The 21,010-nt window shown below is 43.6% G+C and overlaps 1 protein-coding gene across 1 annotated transcript in view; it reads right to left on the bottom strand.

Annotated features, from left to right (window-relative positions):
• Positions 1 to 21,010, bottom strand: part of LOC113055662 (interleukin-1 receptor accessory protein-like 1-B) — a 90,573-nt gene that overhangs the window by 32,966 nt on the left and 36,597 nt on the right. The window contains exon 2 of the mRNA XM_026222066.1: positions 19,828 to 19,926. Coding sequence (XP_026077851.1) covers positions 19,828 to 19,909 — 82 coding nt within the window. The 5' untranslated portion in view covers positions 19,910 to 19,926. The remainder of the gene's footprint in view (positions 1 to 19,827; positions 19,927 to 21,010) is intronic.

The raw sequence follows: 21,010 nt of genomic DNA, 5'->3' as shown, positions 1-21,010 counted from the left end.
GTTCAGCTGGTTACACTTGACGGATTGTACAGACACTACTGAAGAGAACTGAACTGGATGATGACCACTGAATCAACAATAAATTGACTTTAGCTGAAAAACGACTCCGTTATTGTCTTCTTGCATTATTGACAAACTATTTTCCTATTTGACACTGTAAAGCTGCTTTGACACAATCTGTATTGTAAAAGTCCTAAATAATTAAAGGTTACTTGATTTGACTTGGCCTCACACACTTGAGTTGTTCCCATCTGAGACACTGTTGAGATCTCCAGTGAAACTCCAGAGGAGACACCGGTGTGATTCCTGAGCTCTTGTTCTCCTCATCTGACCATCATACAGACAGACTGAGCACACACACAGCGGCTTTAACAATCCCACAGAGGAAACTAAGCACCGCTGCTGCTGCTTCAGACGGATGTTCTGTAAGTGGCATCAGTAGCGAGGACATTAGCATTCCCAGTGTGTGTCAGCGGTGATTGTTGGGAAGGAGATGTTTCAGTGCCTTCTGTTGGTATTACAGTAGTTATTCACGCAGCATCAGCAGAAAACTCCATCAGCTGCCGCTCCAGTGTAACCATGGCAACATCAATCCATCCCATCGATATTACATTCAATTAAATTATTCGGAGCTAATGAGGAGGCGTACGAGCGTGACAGACCTGAGAGCTGTGAATTAGGATCATGGAGTTTCAGGAAACATTTCACAGCTACATAAACGCCACACACACCAAAATATGATGTGTAAGAGCATTTTAATACACCACTAATATTAATCCAATTCAACTGAATGACTCGGACTTGTTTAAAACACATTGTCATATATGCGTTTGTGTAACAACAGAAAAACAATCACACACTTACTGCAGGAAACATCTGAAGAGGAGAAATGGAGGACGGCAACAAATAAATAAATAAATAAAAGCAATTAAAGAGAAACAGTCAGTAAATGAAAGCTGCTGCAGCACAAACTCAGATCTCTGCAGGGTTAAACCCAGACTTTGAAGTAAATGTGTCTTATCTGACCCAAACACACCCGCTGCTCCCTGACAAGGGCCCTCAGAGCTAGAGACACCTCCCAGGACAGAAGAGCCACCGGCCCCGATCCACGACACACACACAGAGACACAGAAACAGAGACACACACACACAGACACAGAGAGAGACACACACACACAGAGAGAGACACACACACACACACACACACACAGAGAGAGACAAACACAGACACACACAGACACACACACACAGAGACACACAGAGACACACACAATCACGGCAGGGGAATGTGGCTGAAGAAGCGCGAGAGAAAGACAGGAGAAGGCTGAACTTTACACACGAAGGCCACTTACTGCTGACACACCACACCATCATTAAACCTCAGAGCAGCTCTGCTCCTGTCTGGATCCAGCACTCACACTTTTCTAAGCATTTCTATGAATTATTGAAAAAGCCAACAGTCAGAGAGAGAGAGAGAGAGAGAGAGACACTTCGACATCTGATATTCCTGATTTAACCCTCACTGACACACACACAACCCCACAAAACACTCGACATCATGGCACACTTTTGAAAGATGCTTGAAAATACTGGCTCCAAACACCAGGTCACATGTGTCAGAACCGACTGAAGCCAGCGGAGGATCAACACTCACAGGAGAATCACAGACACACGTATGAATCATCAAATATATGCATCTGCATCATATGGGATGACTCAAAAAAATGAGTTTTGTTGCATTAGATACGAAACTCTCAAATGATGCCAGAGCTGTTCTCAATCGAACCCTAACTTTAACCAGCTGCTCTTGATCACATGTGTGCAGGATCACACTTACTATCGACATGATCCAAACACTGATGATCGGAGAAGGTCCAGAACTTTATCTTCATTTTTAACAGTATATTTAGTAGATTTCATTTTCTCAAATGTTTTGACAAAAAAAAAAAAAAAAAAGTGTACTTTTGCTATAATTTGCCGGTTTTACATTGATTTATATTGTGCAAAAGACATGTACACTTTTTTCAATATTTCTTAAATGTACAGATACTTTGTGTAACAAACACAAAATCCTGAAGTAGTCCAGTGTCTACCCAGAAATCATATTTATATTTCCAAGAAAAAAATCACTTTGTCTAGAAATCATCTGCTGCATGCAAAGATCTGATAAATGTCTTTGTAAAAACATCTGATCCAAGTCAGTTTTACATTCATTCTAAATGATAAAAGGTTAAAGGCATTTTTTAAAGTCTATTTAGAATCTGTGAGGAAATGTCTCAGACTCTTTGCAAATGTTTCTTCAGATGAAGACACAGACGTGTCTATAGATGGATTGCTCCACCTGACAAACGTCTACAGAGCGATCAGACACTCGTCATCGTGTCATTATCACACATTATCTTTGTATTCTAACTGAATGAGATGCTGTTGGCGCGGTTTAGCACATTAGCTTTAGCGGCTTTCATGTGTGATCAGAAAGAGCTGCTAGTGTTTGCGTTGACTGGAATATTCCTCCGAGTGTAGGGACGAGAGAGAGCTGCGTGGACAGAAACTGGGTCACTTAGAGTCACAATGTTTCAGCACAACACAGAAGCACTCGAGCGTTTAAGCTCAATGTCACTTGCTATCTCATCTTTAATAAGCTTTTTCCTTCCCTACAGGACCAGCGTGTCCCTCACGAGGAGAAGACCGATCCTTCACAGCGCTTTCGTGTGTGGATGAGCCTCTCATCATCCCCTAAATGAATCAGCCACTCGAGAGTCCCAACACGCCTCAGTACGAGCAGAACAGATGAGAATAAAGTCCTGAAGCGCTGAAGGGCAATGGTTTCTGGAGGCCAATACACCTGTAGGACATTTCCTATCAGATGTCAAATAGACGTTTAGAAGATGTCTTTAAGATGTTTTTGATGTAAAACTGACATCTTAGAGACGTCTGTCAGATGTGCCTGTTCTGTTTAACACTAAAGAAACATTATAGCGAGCAAAGACTTGCTCTGTTCTGTGATTTTCTCTGAACCACCGTCTCGTTTATGTTTGGAAGGCTGAATTCTTCACAAGCTTGGTGTGTATAAAAACACTACAGGACTAATAACACTAATTTGAGATGGGAGAGCAAAAGCACTTTCTGTCAGGTGGCTCTAGCATCACATCTTCGATCTGACATGACAAAGCACTCGCACTGTGTGTCCTCGGCTCGAGTGTGTGAGACTCGCTTCAGAGAGCTGTCTGCTCGCGTCTCCATCCGCTTCAGATCTCCATGCATCATTGATGAAGCCCGTCTGACCAAACCGTCCCGAGAGCTTCACACGCTCAGAGAGCACTTGTGCGGACGGGTCACTGAAGGACACCTCCACTACTGCCCACAGGACTGCGCTCTGCAGCTCTTATGAAGGTAATTTTAAGAAAATTTAGTGGATACCTTCAATGGAACACACTATACATCAGTTTGTTCTCTTAATGTAAATGTCTAGTATTAGCAACACTTTAAAATAAACACACCTACACTACTTTTTTATTAATTTTACAAGAAAGTAGCTTAGGGCTTGAATATTTATGCTCACAAACACTAGAATATGGAATCATTTATCCTGTACGTTCTTATCATACTGCAAAAAAATAAAAAATAAAATAAATAAAAGATTTCTGTGTTGTTTTCCAGTGCCAATGTTCAAATATTCTTATATCAAGATCATTTACTTGAGAAGCAAAATGATAGAAAATAAGAAACTGACTTAAACAAAGTGAGTTTATGATTAAAAGATAAATTATCTGCCAATGGAATGAGAAAATAAATTGACTTAATTCAAAAAGAAAACCACTGGCAGATAATTGTCCTCGTTTTAATCATAAAACTCACTTTGTTTTGATCAATTTCTCTGAAAACAAGACTTCATGTGTTCATCCTGCATCTCCAATAAATGTCTCTTGATTTAATGAGTTATTTAGATATTTCACCTGAAAACAAGACAGAAATACTGAGATTCATGTAGAGTGAAATAAAACTTTAAGACCTGCAGAAACCCTGCACGGAGAACCTGACAGAGCGTTCTTAAACTCTCCAGAGCTAAACGCTGCCACTGCGTCTCACATCTCCTCATCGTCTCCGATCTGCTGCTGAAACACCGGCCTCGTCTTCTCAGGGACGTTATCAGAGTCCAGCTCGTCTTATCAGCCTGCGGTCAGTAATTAGCAGAACTCACAGCAGCGCTATCGGCTGCTCGAGCCTAGAGAGAGACCGACTGCACACACACACACACACACACACACACACACACATTTCTGGTCAGCTATCCTTGTGGGGACTCTCCATAGGTGTAATGGTTTTTATACTGTACAGACCGCATTTTCTATCGCCCTACAACAACCCTACCCCTAAACCTAACCCTCACAGGAAACTTTCTGCATTTTTAGATTTTCAAGAAACTTCATTCTGTGTAATTTATTAGCTTGTTTACCTGTGGGGACCTCAATTTAGGTCCCCACCGTGACACGAGTCCCCATGAGTCTGTGTGTATTCAGGTTTAAGTCCCCACCAGAATAGAAAAACAAGTACACTCATACACACGCACACACACACACACACACACACACACACACTCACACTCACACACAAAAACAAACAACCAAACAATAGACGTGTGCTGAATCTCTAGGAAACATTTCAGCTTCCATCACAGCAGCAGAATCAAATTAAATTCTTAAAGATACATTTACATTGGAAGAAAAATCACATTTGCAAGTCTTGTAAGTCTTATTTTATTTTTAAAGTGTATTAAATCAATCAAGTTTTTAGCCTTAAAACAAGAAGAAAAAAAATCTGCTAACAGGGTCAGAAAAATCTAATTGTTTTCCCTTTGAATTAAATGAAACCAAGCCAAAAACAAAATTCTCCAAATATCTTCTTTCGTGTTCCTCAGAAGATGTAGTTATGACTTTCAGACGAAGCATGTGGAAACATGTGAAGCTGTACCTGCAGCGGGAGCCGAGCGTCTGAGCGTCTATGTGTCTGAGTGTCTGAGCGTCTGAGCGTCTGAGTGTCTGAGCGTCTATGTGTCTGAGTGTCTGAGTGTCTGAGCGTCTATGTGTCTGAGCGTCTGTGTGTCTGAGTGTCTGAGCGTCTGAGCGTCTATGTGTCTGTGCGTCTGAGTGTCTGAGCGTCTATGTGTCTGAGCGTCTGAGTGTCTGAGCGTCTGAGTGTCTGAGCGTCTATGTGTCTGAGCGTCTGAGTGTCTGAGCGTCTGAGCGTCTGAGTGTCTGAGCGTCTATGTGTCTGAGCGTCTGAGTGTCTATGTTTCTGAGCGTCTGTGTGTCTGAGTGTCTGAGCGTCTATGTGTCTGAGCGTCTGAGTGTCTATGTGTCTGTGCGTCTGAGTGTCTGAGCGTCTATGTGTCTGAGCGTCTGAGCGTCTGAGTGTCTGAGCGTCTGAGAGTCTGAGTGTCTGTGTGTCTGAGCGTCTGAGCGTCTGAGCGTCTATGTGTCTGTGCGTCTGAGTGTCTGAGCGTCTATGTGTCTGAGCGTCTGAGCGTCTGAGTGTCTGAGCGTCTGAGTGTCTGAGCGTCTGTGTGTCTGAGCGTCTGAGCGTCTATGTGTCTGTGCGTCTGAGTGTCTGAGCGTCTATGTGTCTGAGCGTCTGAGCGTCTGAGTGTCTGAGCGTCTGAGTGTCTGAGCGTCTATGTGTCTGAGCGTCTGAGCGTCTGAGCGTCTATGTGTCTGAGCGTCTGAGTGTCTATGTTTCTGAGCGGCTGAGCGTCTGAGCATCTGAGCGTCTGTGTGTCTGTGTGTCTGTGTGTCTGAGCGTCTGTGTGTCTGAATGTCTGAGCGTCTGTGTGTCTGAGCGTCTGTGTGTCTGAGCGTCTGTGTGTCTGAGTGTCTGAGCGTCTGTGTGTCTGTGTGTCTGTGTCTGAGCGTCTGAGCGTCTGTGTGTCTGAGCGTCTGAGCGTCTATGTGTCTGAGCGTCTATGTGTCTGAGCGTCTGAGCGTCTGAGTGTCTGAGCGTCTGAGCGTCTATGTGTCTGAGCGTCTGAGCGTCTGAGCGTCTATGTGTCTGAGCGTCTGAGTGTCTATGTTTCTGAGCGGCTGAGCGTCTGAGCATCTGAGCGTCTGTGTGTCTGAGCGTCTGTGTGTCTGAATGTCTGAGCGTCTGTGTGTCTGAGCGTCTGTGTGTCTGAGCGTCTGTGTGTCTGAGCGTCTGAGCGTCTGTGTGTCTGTGTGTCTGTGTCTGAGCGTCTGAGCGTCTGTGTGTCTGAGTGTCTGAGCGTCTGTGTGTCTGAGTGTCTGAGCGTCTGTGTGTCTGTGTGTCTGTGTGTCTGAGCATCTGTGTGTCTGAGCGTCTGAGTGTCTGAGTGTCTGAGCGTCTGAGCGTCTGAGCGTCTGTGCGTCTGTGCATCTGTGCGTCTGTGTCTGAGCGTCTGTGCGTCTGAGCGTCTGTGCGTCTGAGCGTCTGTGTGTCTGAGCGTCTGTGTGTCTGAGTGTCTGAGCATCTGAGCGTCTGTGTGTCTGTGTGTCTGTGTGTCTGAGCGTCTGTGTGTCTGAATGTCTGAGCGTCTGTGTGTCTGTGCGTCTGAGTGTCTGAGCGTCTATGTGTCTGAGCGTCTGAGTGTCTATGTGTATGAGCGTCTGAGCGTCTGAGTGTCTGAGCGTCTATGTGTCTGAGCGTCTGAGTGTCTGAGCGTCTGAGTGTCTGAGCGTCTGAGCGTCTGAGTGTCTGAGCGTCTGAGCGTCTATGTGTCTGAGCGTCTGAGTGTCTATGTTTCTGAGCGGCTGAGTGTCTGAGCGTCTATGTGTCTGAGCGTCTGAGTGTCTATGTTTCTGAGCGGCTGAGCGTCTGAGCATCTGAGTGTCTGAGCGTCTATGTGTCTGAGCGTCTGAGTGTCTATGTTTCTGAGCGGCTGAGCGTCTGAGCATCTGAGTGTCTGAGCGTCTATGTGTCTGAGCGTCTGAGTGTCTGAGTGTCTGAGCGTCTATGTGTCTGAGCGTCTGAGCATCTGTGCTTCTGTGCGTCTGAGCGTCTGTGTGTCTGAGTGTCTTTGTGTCTGAGCGTCTGTGTGTCTATGTGTATGAGCATCTGTGTCTGAGCGTCTGAGCGTCTGTGCGTCTGTGTCTGGGCGTCTGTGTCTGAGCGTCTGAGTGTCTGAGCGTCTGTGTGTCTGAGTGTCTTTGTGTCTGAGCATCTGAGCGTCTGAGCGTCTGAGCGTCTGTGCGTCTGAGCGTCTGTGTGTCTGAGCGTCTGTGTGTCTGAATGTCTGAGCATCTGAGCGTCTGTGTGTCTGTGTGTCTGAGCGTCTGTGTGTCTGAATGTCTGAGCGTCTGTGTGTCTGAGCGTCTGTGTGTCTGAGCGTCTGTGTGTCTGAGCGTCTGTGTGTCTGTGTGTCTGTGTCGGAGCGTCTGAGCGTCTGAGCGTCTGAGCGTCTGTGTGTCTGTGTGTCTGAGCGTCTGAGCATCTGTGTGTCTGAGCGACTGAGCGTCTGAGTGTCTGAGCATCTGTGTGTCTGAGCGTCTGAGCGTCTGAGTGTCTGAGCGTCTGTGCGTCTGAGCGTCTGTGTGTCTGAGCGTCTGTGTGTCTGAGCGTCTGTGTGTCTGAATGTCTGAGCATCTGAGCGTCTGTGCGTCTGTGCGTCTGAGCGTCTGTGTGTCTGAGCGTCTGTGTGTCTGAATGTCTGAGCATCTGAGCGTCTGTGTGTCTGTGTGTCTGTGTGTCTGAGCGTCTGTGTGTCTGAATGTCTGAGCGTCTGTGTGTCTGAGCGTCTGTGTGTCTGAGCGTCTGTGTGTCTGAGTGTCTGAGCGTCTGTGTGTCTGAGTGTCTGAGCGTCTGTGTGTCTGTGTCGGAGCGTCTGAGCGTCTGAGCGTCTGTGTGTCTGTGTGTCTGAGCGTCTGAGCATCTGTGTGTCTGAGCGTCTGAGCGTCTGAGTGTCTGAGCGTCTGTGCGTCTGAGCGTCTGTGCGTCTGAGCGTCTGTGTGTCTGAGCGTCTGAGCATCTGAGCGTCTGTGCGTCTGAGCGTCTGTGCGTCTGTGTGTCTGAATGTCTGAGCATCTGAGCGTCTGTGTGTCTGTGTGTCTGTGTGTCTGAGCGTCTGTGTGTCTGAATGTCTGAGCGTCTGTGTGTCTGAGCGTCTGTGTGTCTGAGCGTCTGTGTGTCTGAGCGTCTGTGTGTCTGAGTGTCTGTGTGTCTGAGTGTCTGAGTGTCTGTGTGTCTGTGTGTCTGAGCGTCTGTGCGTCTGTGTGTCTGAGTGTCTGAGTGATGTTTGTTGACATCGGTCTGAGACAGAAACACGCTGTGACCCTCCTCCGCTTGCTCAGATCAAAGGAAACGCTCAAATCGCTGCTGTCCTGAACACTTTAGTGAGCACTTATCTATCCTGCTGAATGCAGTATGCAGATATGTCTGGAGCAGCGTAATCTCATGGCCCACAAGCATCCTGACGCTCACACACACACACACACACACACACACACACACAATCCCACAGCTTCATCTGACAGATCTCTCTCAGGAAAGTCCTCCTCTGTGTCTTAAATAAAGGTTAGGTGAAAACACCAGCAGCTCTGTGTCACAAAAACATCACTCACATGATTAACAGCAAACTGAATGCACATTATCTGAGAGATTCAACTCTTACAGTAAACCTATTTATTTTTCATTTATTAATAAGGATTAATAGTTTAAGAATTGTCCATTGATAAACTCATATTGATCTGCAGTCTTAAGTAATCGGTCACAAACACTGCAGATGATGTGAACCTGCACTGACACAATACAGCTGTAAACATACAGATACATCTCACATTACACAACGCATCTTTTATTTGTCAACAGGAAGCACATGCAGTATGTGATCTCTGATGATAAATGAGCGTGAGGAGGAGGACTTCCTCTACTGTAAAACCAAGCGCTCATGCGAAAAGGGATACTCATCGCCGGTTTATGAATATTCTGCCATCACTTACAGGATATCTGTAAAAACACAGGGAAAACAAACCACTGACAAAAGAGAGAGATCTGGATTTGTGTTCCACAGAATAAAGAAACTCACACAGGTTTGATACCGAAGGAGGGCGATGACAGAATAATCATCTGGAGGTGAACTGTCAACATGTTGTACTCAAAATTGTGTCTCAGACGCGAGTCTCTCTTTTCCACAAGCAGCACGAAATGACAAAAACAGGTAGATTTCTGGAGAAGCCCCTCGTGCTTGTCAAAAACAGCTCATTTGACCAGCAACTTTGCCCTGTATGATGAGAGAAAATACTGTAAATGTCAAAATCCTGTCCTCATGTGAATCAGTCCAAACAGAGCGACAGACTCGTCAGTCGAATCCAGCAGATAAAGCTAAACGTGATGTGTGTCAGAGACGGTCAAACGCACATTCACATGCTTCGGTGCAGCTAAAACACAGACAGGATGGGACAAACGGTCCTCCTGCACACGAGATCAGCACTTACTCATGTGTGCATACAGCGTGACGGATGATTTCCAATCAGTTAAAAGAGCAGCGCAGATTAGAAAGAGTCACATCAAAGACATCTGTCATGAGATGAAGGAGACGCGAGGAGGAGCTGGCCAGACACATCTGAACGTGACATGTAGAATTCATCGACGTTTGAAACAGCAGGGAATCATGGGAAACAGAGCAGTGTAATAAACATTCAGCACACAGGAGAGAGAAGAATCCAGCAGGATAAATCTGACAGAGATTGGGAGTGAGCCGTCAGGAGAAATCACTACGGTTCAGACGCAATTAAACAGAACTCCACCAACAACACACTGAGGATACGCCACAGCTGACCTGAAAAATGGAAAACAACGGGTTATTTTCTTTTCATTAGAAACAGGCGTGACTAAATCGACTGCTGAATGACACTTTCCCATCATGCAATGGGGCGGATCAGCGAGCGCATCTGTCCTCGACCGCTGTGACCCAAAACACACAAGTGAAGGAGGAGAAAAGCCCAGCACTGGAGTCCTGCTCACGGCCAAAGCTTTTCTCCTGAACGGAAGGAAACGGGCTGATTGTTTTCTAAAGAAGACGTTCGTTAAGGGAACAAGCGCACAGTGTTCCAGAGCAGCAGACAGACGCTGTGTTTTAGACATTCATTTGTGTGTGTCCTTAAAGAGCCACATGCTGAGAGTCTGACGGGAACCAGCGACTCGGCTTCCAAACAGGATTCAACACGCACACACACACACACACACGACCAGTTTAGACTAGTCTGTGCTGGTCTTACTAGTGAAACAGCGATGTCTTAATCGTTGAAGTTAGGCTGACCATTTCTATAACACCAAAAAGGAGGAAAACACTTTGTAGGATGCAGCCAGAATAAAAACTGAAAAATAATCCAAAACCTGAGCAGCGACAAACACTCAGAACTTTCCACTGAGGAATGGAATTTAAATCAATTTTTACCTTTATAAAGGCATTTTAATAACCTATTTAAATATGCGTGTCCCCTTTCATTTACACATTTAAATACATTTAATAAATGTAATTAGAATATTAAAGACATTGTAGGGCTCTTACCAATTTAAAAAATCAGACAAAATCCATCTGCACTAGATTTATTTACACACACCATTTACAACTGAATGAATAATATTATGAGATAAATATGCTAAATACAGAAATATGAAATTTTGGAAAAATTTTAAATATAATTTTTTTGCAAAATGCTATATTAATTTAAACGATTCGTTCAAAATCGCTGATTTATTCAGTAACCAAAGAGAGCTGAACTGGACGATGACGTCCCTGAATCATCGGTGAACTGGCTTTAACTGGAAAAAGGACTGTTATTGTCCTCTTGCTTTATTGACAAATGTTTTACTGTTTGACACTGTAAAGCTGCTTTGACACAGTCAGTATTGTGTGTTACAGTGTTAGTCAGTATTAGCACTATACAAATAAAGGTGGCTGGACTTGACTTATTGATTGGAATCCATGCCTTATTAATTGTATACAACTGTCAGACAAATGAGCATCTGGCAAAAAGCCTGCGCTGGCAGACGGGCACGATATGAACCGATGCCCTGGTTGAAGTCAACATGACGACAGACTCGGTGTGCTTCCAGAAGTGTCTGCTTTAGACCAGGACACAATGTTTCCAAACAGACAGCTCATAATGCTAATGCTAACGCAAACATGCGGGGACTGGGACTGACAACTGAAAAGCGTGTACAGCTGCTAGGGAGTTTAGACATGTTTGCTCCAAACACTCGTCTTCATAATTGAGTCTCTATTGACGCTAATGATGTTTATGCATATGCAATATATGCAAACATATTCAACCAACCGCCTCATTTTCATCACACTGTTGTCCTGAGATCAAAGGCTCCTCGTGAGGCGCAGCGGCTCTAGAGCAAAGCACAAATGCTCCAGTGTCTCTCGATGTGAACCAGACGCTCGGTTTCACACCATCACACAAAGTCAACCGGACATTAAACACGGGAGCTGATCGTTTTTCTGTTTGATAAGTGTGACATCAACAGCTTGCCCAAAACATGACTAAATAAACGTTTAACATGTTCCAGCCGAACCTCAAGCTCTGGTTTCACTGAGATGCAAATGAGCAAACAGCCAATCAATGCTCCCGAGAACGGGAACAGACAGGAAATCATTCCTCAGTATCTTGGTCTTGTTTTCCAGAGCAAACATCCAAACATCCTTAAATCAAGATGCGCTTACTGGAAATGTGAAATGACAGACGAGTCTTGTTCTCTAAGAAACTCAAAAAAGAAAAATCCTCTTAATTTATAGAGAAACCAAGCTAACTCTGATGAGATTTTGAGACATCTCATCTTTAGGTCATTTTGCAGTCAGTCAGTAGGTCAGGATGTTTAGATGCTTGGACTGGAAAACTGGGGAAAAAACTGATGGAGAGCATCATGTTTTGCAGTTTGAGAACTTGATGCAGGTTTACACTCAGTGGAACTGGAATGGTGAATGGATTTTCCCAAAACACAACTCCATTTCCATTCTGTGTAAGACAACGGTGTGTAGGTTTGGGTTTCTGCAGGTAAACAAAAAGGAAGTCAAATGTTTTCCTGTTGACGAACACAGTTCAGCCACTGCACAGCGTCTCCAATCCCAGCTCCGCTAACAGGATGTCGGGATAATTGGAATCAATGGTCAGGATTATGAGGACAAATCTCCCATGTTTGATATCGCAGTAGATCTGATCAATAGGAGCCGCTGCTCATAGCGTTTGTGTTGGATCAATGTTCACAGCAGCCCAGACCACAGGAGCTAAATGTGTAAGTGATCCGCGAGGAGTCGATGCCTGATTGGGCTGGACGCTCACAGAGACACCGCTGAGAAGATCAATCCCCATGTGACCTCAGGTCACACACACTGATGCTCATGACTGTGTGTGTGCTGGGCAGAGACCTAAGCAGAATTGTATTAGTATATTAGGATATACTAGCAAAGACCCCAAAGATAGGCAAAGGTCAATAATGTTAAGCTGTTATAAGTACCAAGTTTATGAAACAGAACTGTTTTACTACAAAGAAAATACATACCCAAGAAAGTTTTTTACACAGCAGACAAAAACTATTTATACTACTTATTGCAGATAGTGGCAGTTATCTGCACCTCAGTATTATAGTACATTATAAAACATTATGCAGTTATAACGTATTTAATGTAAATTATAATTTTAATTCAAATTATTAAATGGATGGGACCTTATTGGGACAAAATAGCCCTCCCTGTACCTACTCTAACCCTACCCGATACTTTATTTAATAGATTACTTTTATTTACTTAATTTCCATAGAAAATAAATGCTTTTCTGATGTGATTTGAAATTTGAAAAGGGAGAAAAAGATTCACCAAAAGGCGGATTAGAACCCGGGTCGATCACGTCGAAATGAGTGAATCACAGTTTACCATCTGCACCACAGGAGTTGACGAGTGTTGCTGTCTTTGTAGTGTTCACAAACCAATTCACACACAGTTAATTTAAATAGTGTACTTTCATGTACTCCCCCTGGTGGCCACAGGGTCCTAAGCAGCCCGGCTCTGTTGCTGGGACTGTTACTAGGGTGTTGCTAAGCAGTTCCTGACTGGACCAAATGAAAAGAGCTTCCCTCGTGTCTCTCAATGCTCCAGTCTCTCCTTCAGTGTGCATCTAAGGGATATTTCCACTCACAGAGCCTTATTCCACGATGCAACTATGTTTTTAGGAATAAAATATCATATAAATTAGTGTTAATGGTATCTAAAAAAGGGAAGTCGTGGCCTAACGGTTAGCGTGTTGGACTTGCAATACAAGGGTTGTTCAAGTCTCGGGCTGGTGGTGGTGTGTGTGTGTGTGTGTGTGTGTGTGTTCACAAACATTACGTGTGTGCATAATGGTTTGAATGAAAACCTGATGCTCTGTGTGTCTCATCCCCGTATGTTAGTTGGGGAAATCATCCTTCTGAGGAAAACAAGATCCCAGTTCTGACTGTTCACATCGTCCATTACTGAAGTGAGGCGTTTGGAGCGAGTAAAATCACTGAAAGCTTGCACCGGTGAAAGCTGTTGTGGATTTTCTACAATTACGTGTGGAAAGAAACAGTAATGGCTCCTCAATATCTGAATCCTTCACTGCTTGAAGCTCATTAGCAACAGCACATTTAATCTGCAGAATTGGCTACAAATACGAGTCTGTCTCTCCGAACACATTCACACGCATTCAGGAGCATTTATCTGTTTCAGAACGATTTGCTCATCTGCCGTCTGAAAGAAAAACACACACACGGACTCCAGCGATGGATCAGGAGCATGTCAGGCTTTTATTTGTCGAGCAGCTCAGTAAAACTGAACACAGATCACTGCGTGTAGCTGTAATAATCTGCTCATACATGACGCCGCACGAGAACAGACAACCTCCACACATTCAATGACATTCTCATCATCAAACACACATGCTGAAGAGCCCATTAACAAACAGAATTAACAACATCATGATTATATGCCCTGAAGGAACGACACTACTAAAGGCCACAGACGAGACATGATGTGTAAGATGATCACGCATGATTAAGGGGTCATTTGATGTTGCTAAAAGAACATTATTTGATGTAATTAAATGTGTTTATGTGGTTTAAGGTAAAAAAAAAATTCATTATTTTCCACATACTGTACAATATTGTTGCTCCTCTATGCCTTCTGAAACATGTCGTTTTTAACAAATCTCATCGTTCTTGAAAGCGAGGTGTGCTCTGATTGGCCAGCTATCCAGTGCGTTGTGATTGGCTGAATACCTCAAGCATGGGAGGGAAATGTTACGCCCCTCACCGCATTGTGATGTGTGTCCCGGTCAGAACACCGGCGAGAAAAGACAATAACAATAAAACCCATTACAACCAGACATTTGTTTCATCCAGTGGGGACATCATTTCTGATTATAATGACTGATACTGTGTTTGTATGTGTTGCATCGCACCTCGTAAACATAAAACCATGTCTGCATGAGTGATGTTCACGGTGTGTGTGTGTGTGTGTGCACTCTGGATGGGTTACATGTAGAGCACAAATTCTGAGTATGGGTCACCAAACTTGGCTGTATGTCACACACACTCAAATAAATGGAAAATAGTGTTTGTGTTTTATAGAGGCAGTGGTTGGTGTGTGTGGTGGTTTATGGTCTTGTGGGTCAGTTAGTGTGGTCAGTATAACAGCTTGTAAGTGTTAAACTGACCGATGTGCCACTCTTCATCACTCAAGAAAGTGACACATTACTCTTCAGAAAAACTATCTCAGTTTTCTAAAGCATGATTTGATGCATCTGAAACTCCTCTGTAATGCATCATTCCAGCACAATTCCGAGTCAATCCCACTCTAACGACTGAAAATAGACACGCAATTTTGCGGTTTATTTTGTGGCTGTCAGAAAGGCTGTGTACGCAAAGAAAACTGCTGAAGACTGAATCCTGGAAGTTTCTGGCTTTTCTTCCACTGACTGCACCGATAAATTGCTTTCTTCTTTCTGGAGGCTCTGACAGGAAATCAAGGCTCGCATTGCTTAGCAGAGATGATTTGACAATTTGGTGAGACAGGAGCCGAGAGATGGATGCGGCTGAGATTTTGTGGTTGGAAGAGCACGTCTGATGATCGATACAGAAATGTCTTGAGCGGAGGAGAGAAACACACGAGTGTCATAACTGTTTTGAAGCTTCAGACGTTGAGCTGAGGTTACAGGGAACACGTGGGTCACAGTATTTATTCATTCATTACACACAGCCATTTCTGTTTCCTCAACACACCCCCTCGTATGTCATTGGTCAGACGGGCTGATAGTCCCACCCCACACTCATGTCATTGGCTGAGTCAGAAGCTGACGTGTCACTCAAACAGACAGATCAATGTTGTGTAAGTGTTTCACTCTTCAGGAATCAAACTACCAATGTCTGAACTGTGTGTGTGTGTGTGTGTGTGTGTGTGTGTGTGTGTGTGTGTGTATTGGTGCTGTGGGATGGTTGTGTATCCCATGAACAGAAATCAATAAAGAGACTGGTGGGGAATTGAAGGAATTGCCCGGAGGGGAAAATCTAATTAGAAATTAATTTGCGGAATAGATTCCAGCTCTGAAAACCTGCACTCACAAATTTTATTTGCTCCAATTGTGTGACCATATGCTCGTATCTCCCGCGGCTCATGGAGACCGACAGACGGGTTTATATCTTCCCAGAGAAGCTCTTGTGGGAAACTGGAACGGGACCAAAGCATCTGAATATCTCACTTTAACTCAAAAGCCAATTCAACATCTTTAACAAAACATCACAGAGAGTTTGACATGTTTCTCTCTCCCTTGCACTTCTTCGTTCTGGTCACAGATCATGTCCGTCCATCACTGTATTTAACAGCCTTTAATATTCACCATATTTAACAGCCTTTAATATTAATTATAAGGCGACGTGACGAGCTCTAAGTGAATCTGTGCCGTGCTGATGTGCCTTGTTTGGAATAATCCCTGTTAGTTCTCTAATTAGCGGCTCTTTGTTCATTAGTATGTGTGTGTTTGTGTGAGCAGAAGAGACTCCTGACCTGAACAGAAACTGATATATTGATCCTGACACCTTTAACAACATTACAGTCTGTCTCATGTTGAAGCATATCCTAACCTTTCCTGGAGCATCTCAGTCCATCAGAGATGAGATGCTTTTACTTCAGCCACTCCAGGACAGGAGAAAAGAGACTGAGATCAAACTAATGCACATGTTCTTAGCCAATCAGTGGAGCCTGTCATGTCATGTGACTAATGACTCTGATGATGTCATGCAACACAATCAATAGTGATGTCACAGACCACAGAGCGACAGATACAAGAGTATCACATGCTTTTCTCATGAGACACTGACAAAACAGCTGCTAGAAGATCAATATTACACATATCATAACACACTACACTATTATGTCACACAAATGCGTGTTACAGTTGAATATGAGTTTCCAGGTCCTGAAGAATCAGAAACACTGAGTCTTGTTGAAGTATGTGCTTCAATCATCAGAGGATCACTGAAGCAGGCCGCGGCCGACAGATGATCATTATGAGAGGCGTGTGAATATCATCTCACTTGATACAATCATCTGATGAAGAGGAGCAGAATAATGACTGCAGATCTGATGAGAGATCGCTCTGAGACCAGCGCCGTCCACGGTCAGAAACACAGAACATCATGTAGGACAGTGCACTTTTAAAGTAATGTGTTATAATACTGCGTTACTCCCTAAAAAATTAAGTAAATTGAGTTACTTTTTTATGGAAAGTAATGTGTTACTTTATTTTTTTCTGTTTCTTATTTGGGCTGGGTTTGCTTGTTTGCATCATATTTGCATTTCTCTTATCATTGATTTTGAGGAAGACAGAATGTGTGTTTGTGTGAGTGTGATGAGTAAAAGCATGTTGATATTGAGTCTAGATCTACAGTAAGATCATGTTCACACACAGCGCATCTGAACTCACTCCTGATTCTCTCTACATGAGCTGTCCTTCAGTACAGGAGAAAACTGTTTGGGAAAAGTAAATTTATTGTAAATTATAAAGTAACACATTGGGAAAAGTAATGATTACATAACTCCTGTTACCCCAACACTGCTCTATATTATCACCATACTGTTCCTGTCATCAGCGGAGCATGTACAAATGAGGATCTCAGTGGTTTTTGGGCTATTATGTGTGCTACACAAGGGTTTTTTCTTCTGAAAAAGCATAATGGTGTTCACCCAGGTGTTTCATTAACATCAGCGCTCTGAACGTCTCTCTCATGCTGAGCTGGTCAACAAACATTCAAAGCACACATATCTTAACAGATGTGAAATCTGTGCTGATGTGAAGACCTGTGTGAAAACACATGCATCAGCTGAAAGAATGAATGTTTCTGCAGATCAGAGCAGAGATCTGTGACCGGCTCATCATGTGAAGCAGTCTGAATGACTCCTGAAGCACTGAAGATACGCTGAACATCAGGAGATTCACTCCTCTCCACAGAGACACACTTAACATGCAGAACAAGAGCACATTCAGACTCCACACGCTCTTTCTCTCCTTCTAAGGTTTCTGTCATAAATTCTGGGAAACCCATTCATATACAAAACATCTGAATCTGTCACACGTCTCTTATTCTGGGTCTGATCTGGCCCTGGACTGTGTGACTGATGACCTCCTCTGTCGTCACAGAATAAAGTCATATTCGTTCATCAGTATTTACTAGGGTGGAAATCTATGGTTATCTCACGATTCGATTCGATTACTATTAGCGATGTATCGATGAATCACAATGTTGTCATAAACCCTGTACATCAATTAGGGTTGGGAATCTTCTGGCTCTTCACGATCCGATCTGATTCTGGGAGTCACCATCACAATTCCTAAATGATTCTTGATCTACATTTTTCCCTAATTAATTCTTCTGCTGTGCTTTAAAACTTTACATCTTAAATAAGATTGCAGTTATATGCTTTTTGTTAATATTTGTAATCTCTGTATGTCAGTACTGCTATATTAAAACAGGAGTGTGAATCTTCACTGGTTTCACTATTCAGTTCAGTTACGATTATCATTATCAACTCAGTATCACAATGCGTCACATTCTCGGTTTTCAATATAACGGGACATGGCTACATTTTCATATACATTCTATATCAAATTTATTTTGTGCAAACATTAACTTTGAAAATGCAAGTGCATTTAACCGCAGCTGCATCTGAGCTTCAGGACAACAAACACAAATCACGCTGTCCGTGCGAGAGTCTCGTGCGTCTAATAGTCCTGCAGTCCAAACGGCAGAAATGAAAGCACATCTGAAGTAAAACACGGCGGGTGGAAGCACAGACGGTCAAGCAATGTGCACGTGTCTCACGGCTCGAACCCTGTGCAGGGAAGCTGCCGCACATATACCCACCACACGAGCCACATGAGGGAAAATAAACAAGCTCAGAATCGTTGAAGAGAGAATCACAATGCATCTGAAAAAAGCTTTTTTTCTCCCACCCCTAGTGTTTACTACAGCAGTGTCCACCAGCACCTCCATCTAAAGAAGGACTTGATGAATAACAAACCACTGCTAATCACCGGTCAGACACGGACGGACCTTACAGACAAATAATCCTCCATGTTCAATTGATATCCTTCAGCTTCATGTTGAGAGAACTACTGAATGACCTGCAGTGAAGTGAGCTGCTGTATAACACACCAGAGCTGAGCACTGGCCTCAAATACATTAATCATTATCATAATCCAACTGAATATTTACATGAGGATGAGACACAATCTAAGTCAGTATTACTGTTATGTTTCCTTTGTGCACTATATTCACTTGACATATTCTCTTCTGCACATTTGTGCTCTGTATGATGTTGAGATTCATCTTTCACACAGAGAACGAATGACACACTCAAACACAACGATTATAACGCTCAGGATCTTTGAACGGGATGATCTGTGTATATTGTTCTAATTCTGTTCAAAGATCTGGCCTTCAGGAGCTACAGGAGATATCTGTATATTTGTATTTCGAGCAGATGTTTCCCAGAAGAGCTCTGCAGTGTGTGATGTAGAAGATGCTCAGATGGACCGGCGCTGCTGGACTCTCTCTATATTCACACAGCGGCACATAAAACCAATTCTCCAGGCGTGATGCGGGTCGATTTATACCTGACCTTTTGCTTTACAGATAAGAGGAAGTAAATACCATTAAAAGGTCACACCCTGACCCGAGCGGGACGATGCCACAGGAAGCCTTACATTAAAGCAGCGTGTCACGTGAGCTGACCCCGGTGCACACGGATCTCCCATCAGCCCGTGTTTGCTGTTCCTCGCAGATCTCATTCATCATGTTCCTGTGTTTCTCCCTGTGCTTCCACCTTCAGCATGTTCCCACGTGATGTGTGCAATACACCTGCCGTCACACCCCACTGCTGCAGATTAGTCCTGATAATGACAGAGACACGTCCCAACACAGACACCAGAGCGGCCATCTGGACCTCAGCGGGACGGGAGACACAGCACTGCAGCCCAGCACACTCACACTCGTACACACACACACACACACACACACTTCGAAAACCTGATGTCTAGAGAAGATCTCCAGAAGATCATCCACACACTGAACACAGAACCCAAGAGCTTGACTGTCATCTGGTGATGAGCAGAACTAACACTAACACTGATCTGAAGAAGGAGAGCGAGAGCATTATAACCTCCAGAGAAACTCTTCAGAGAAGCTGCAGTGAACCAGTGAAGAAGATTTACTTCTGTCTCCAGAATCACAATCTAGAATGAGACACGGGTCAAACGATCTGATCCGGTCAGCAGATGAGCAGAGAGAAGGTGAGGTGTTTCTTACCTGAGCCGCGCTTGGACACCACTTTCAGACTTCTGATGACCGTGGCATACAGCAGGATCTGCAGAGGAACCCGTGATCTCATGTTCACCGCTGAGTCTCCTGCAGAGACACGATAAGATAAACAAGCGTCACACTCCTCCGTCTGATCCAGCGCTCGTCATCACCTCAGATAGGACCACCCGATCAATGACGTCACACTCTAACGGTTTATACAGGTTTACATCTCTCTGTACATGGTCTCCAGCACACACACACACACACACACACACACACCAGGTGTTCATCTCTGTGTCCACAACACATTTGATCAAGAACTCCCACAGAAACCAATCTCCAGCCAAAACAAAGCCAAAGATCTCTGAACATCAAAATACAAGGAGTTGCAATAATCTAAATGTGATGTGATAAAAGCAGGAATGACCTTCTCCAAATCTTGAAACGACAAGAATGATTTACGTTTAGAAATTATCCGTAACTGATAAAAACTATTTTTAACAACCAAATTTACTTGTTTGGTTAAGAAATAATCCAAGATGACACCTAGGTTCCTGACCTGAGAAGAAACCGAGGGGAAATGATTGCCAAGTTCCTTAATAAGCCTGTTTCACAATTTCAGGGGACCAAAAACAATTTCAGTTTTAGTTTCATTAAATTGGAGAAAGTTATTTTTTAACCATTTCTTGACATCATCAAGACAGTCCAACAACTGTTGAATGGAATCAGCAGCTTTCAAAGGGATATACAACTGGGTATCATCAGCGTGTAGATGAAATGAAACATTGTGCCCTCTAATAATATTCCCTAATGGAAGCATATATGAGTTAAAAAGGAGCGGGCCCAAAATGGAACCCTGAGGAACACCACTAATAACAGGAGCTGAAGAGGATGAAAATTTGCCCAATGATACAGAAAAGGACCTGTCTCTAAGATATGAAGTGAACCACTGTAAGGCGGTACCCTTGATACCAATCAAATTCTCTAAACGGCAAAGAAGTACATCATGATCAACTGCAGCTGTGAGATCGAGTAGCATTAAAACAGTATTTTTACCAGCATCAACTGAAAGTAAAATATCATTAGATACCTTTAACAAAGCAGACTCTGTGCTATGATAAGCAGTGATGCCAGATTGGAAAGGTTCCAATAAATTTGCTGAATTTAAAAACAGGATCAATTGTGATTG

Source organism: Carassius auratus, chromosome 36 (assembly GCF_003368295.1).
Source record: "Carassius auratus strain Wakin chromosome 36, ASM336829v1, whole genome shotgun sequence".
In the NCBI taxonomy this organism is placed as follows: domain Eukaryota; kingdom Metazoa; phylum Chordata; class Actinopteri; order Cypriniformes; family Cyprinidae; genus Carassius; species Carassius auratus.
Note: the sequence above shows the minus strand (reverse complement) of the source record. Positions and strands in the feature narration are given on the sequence as shown.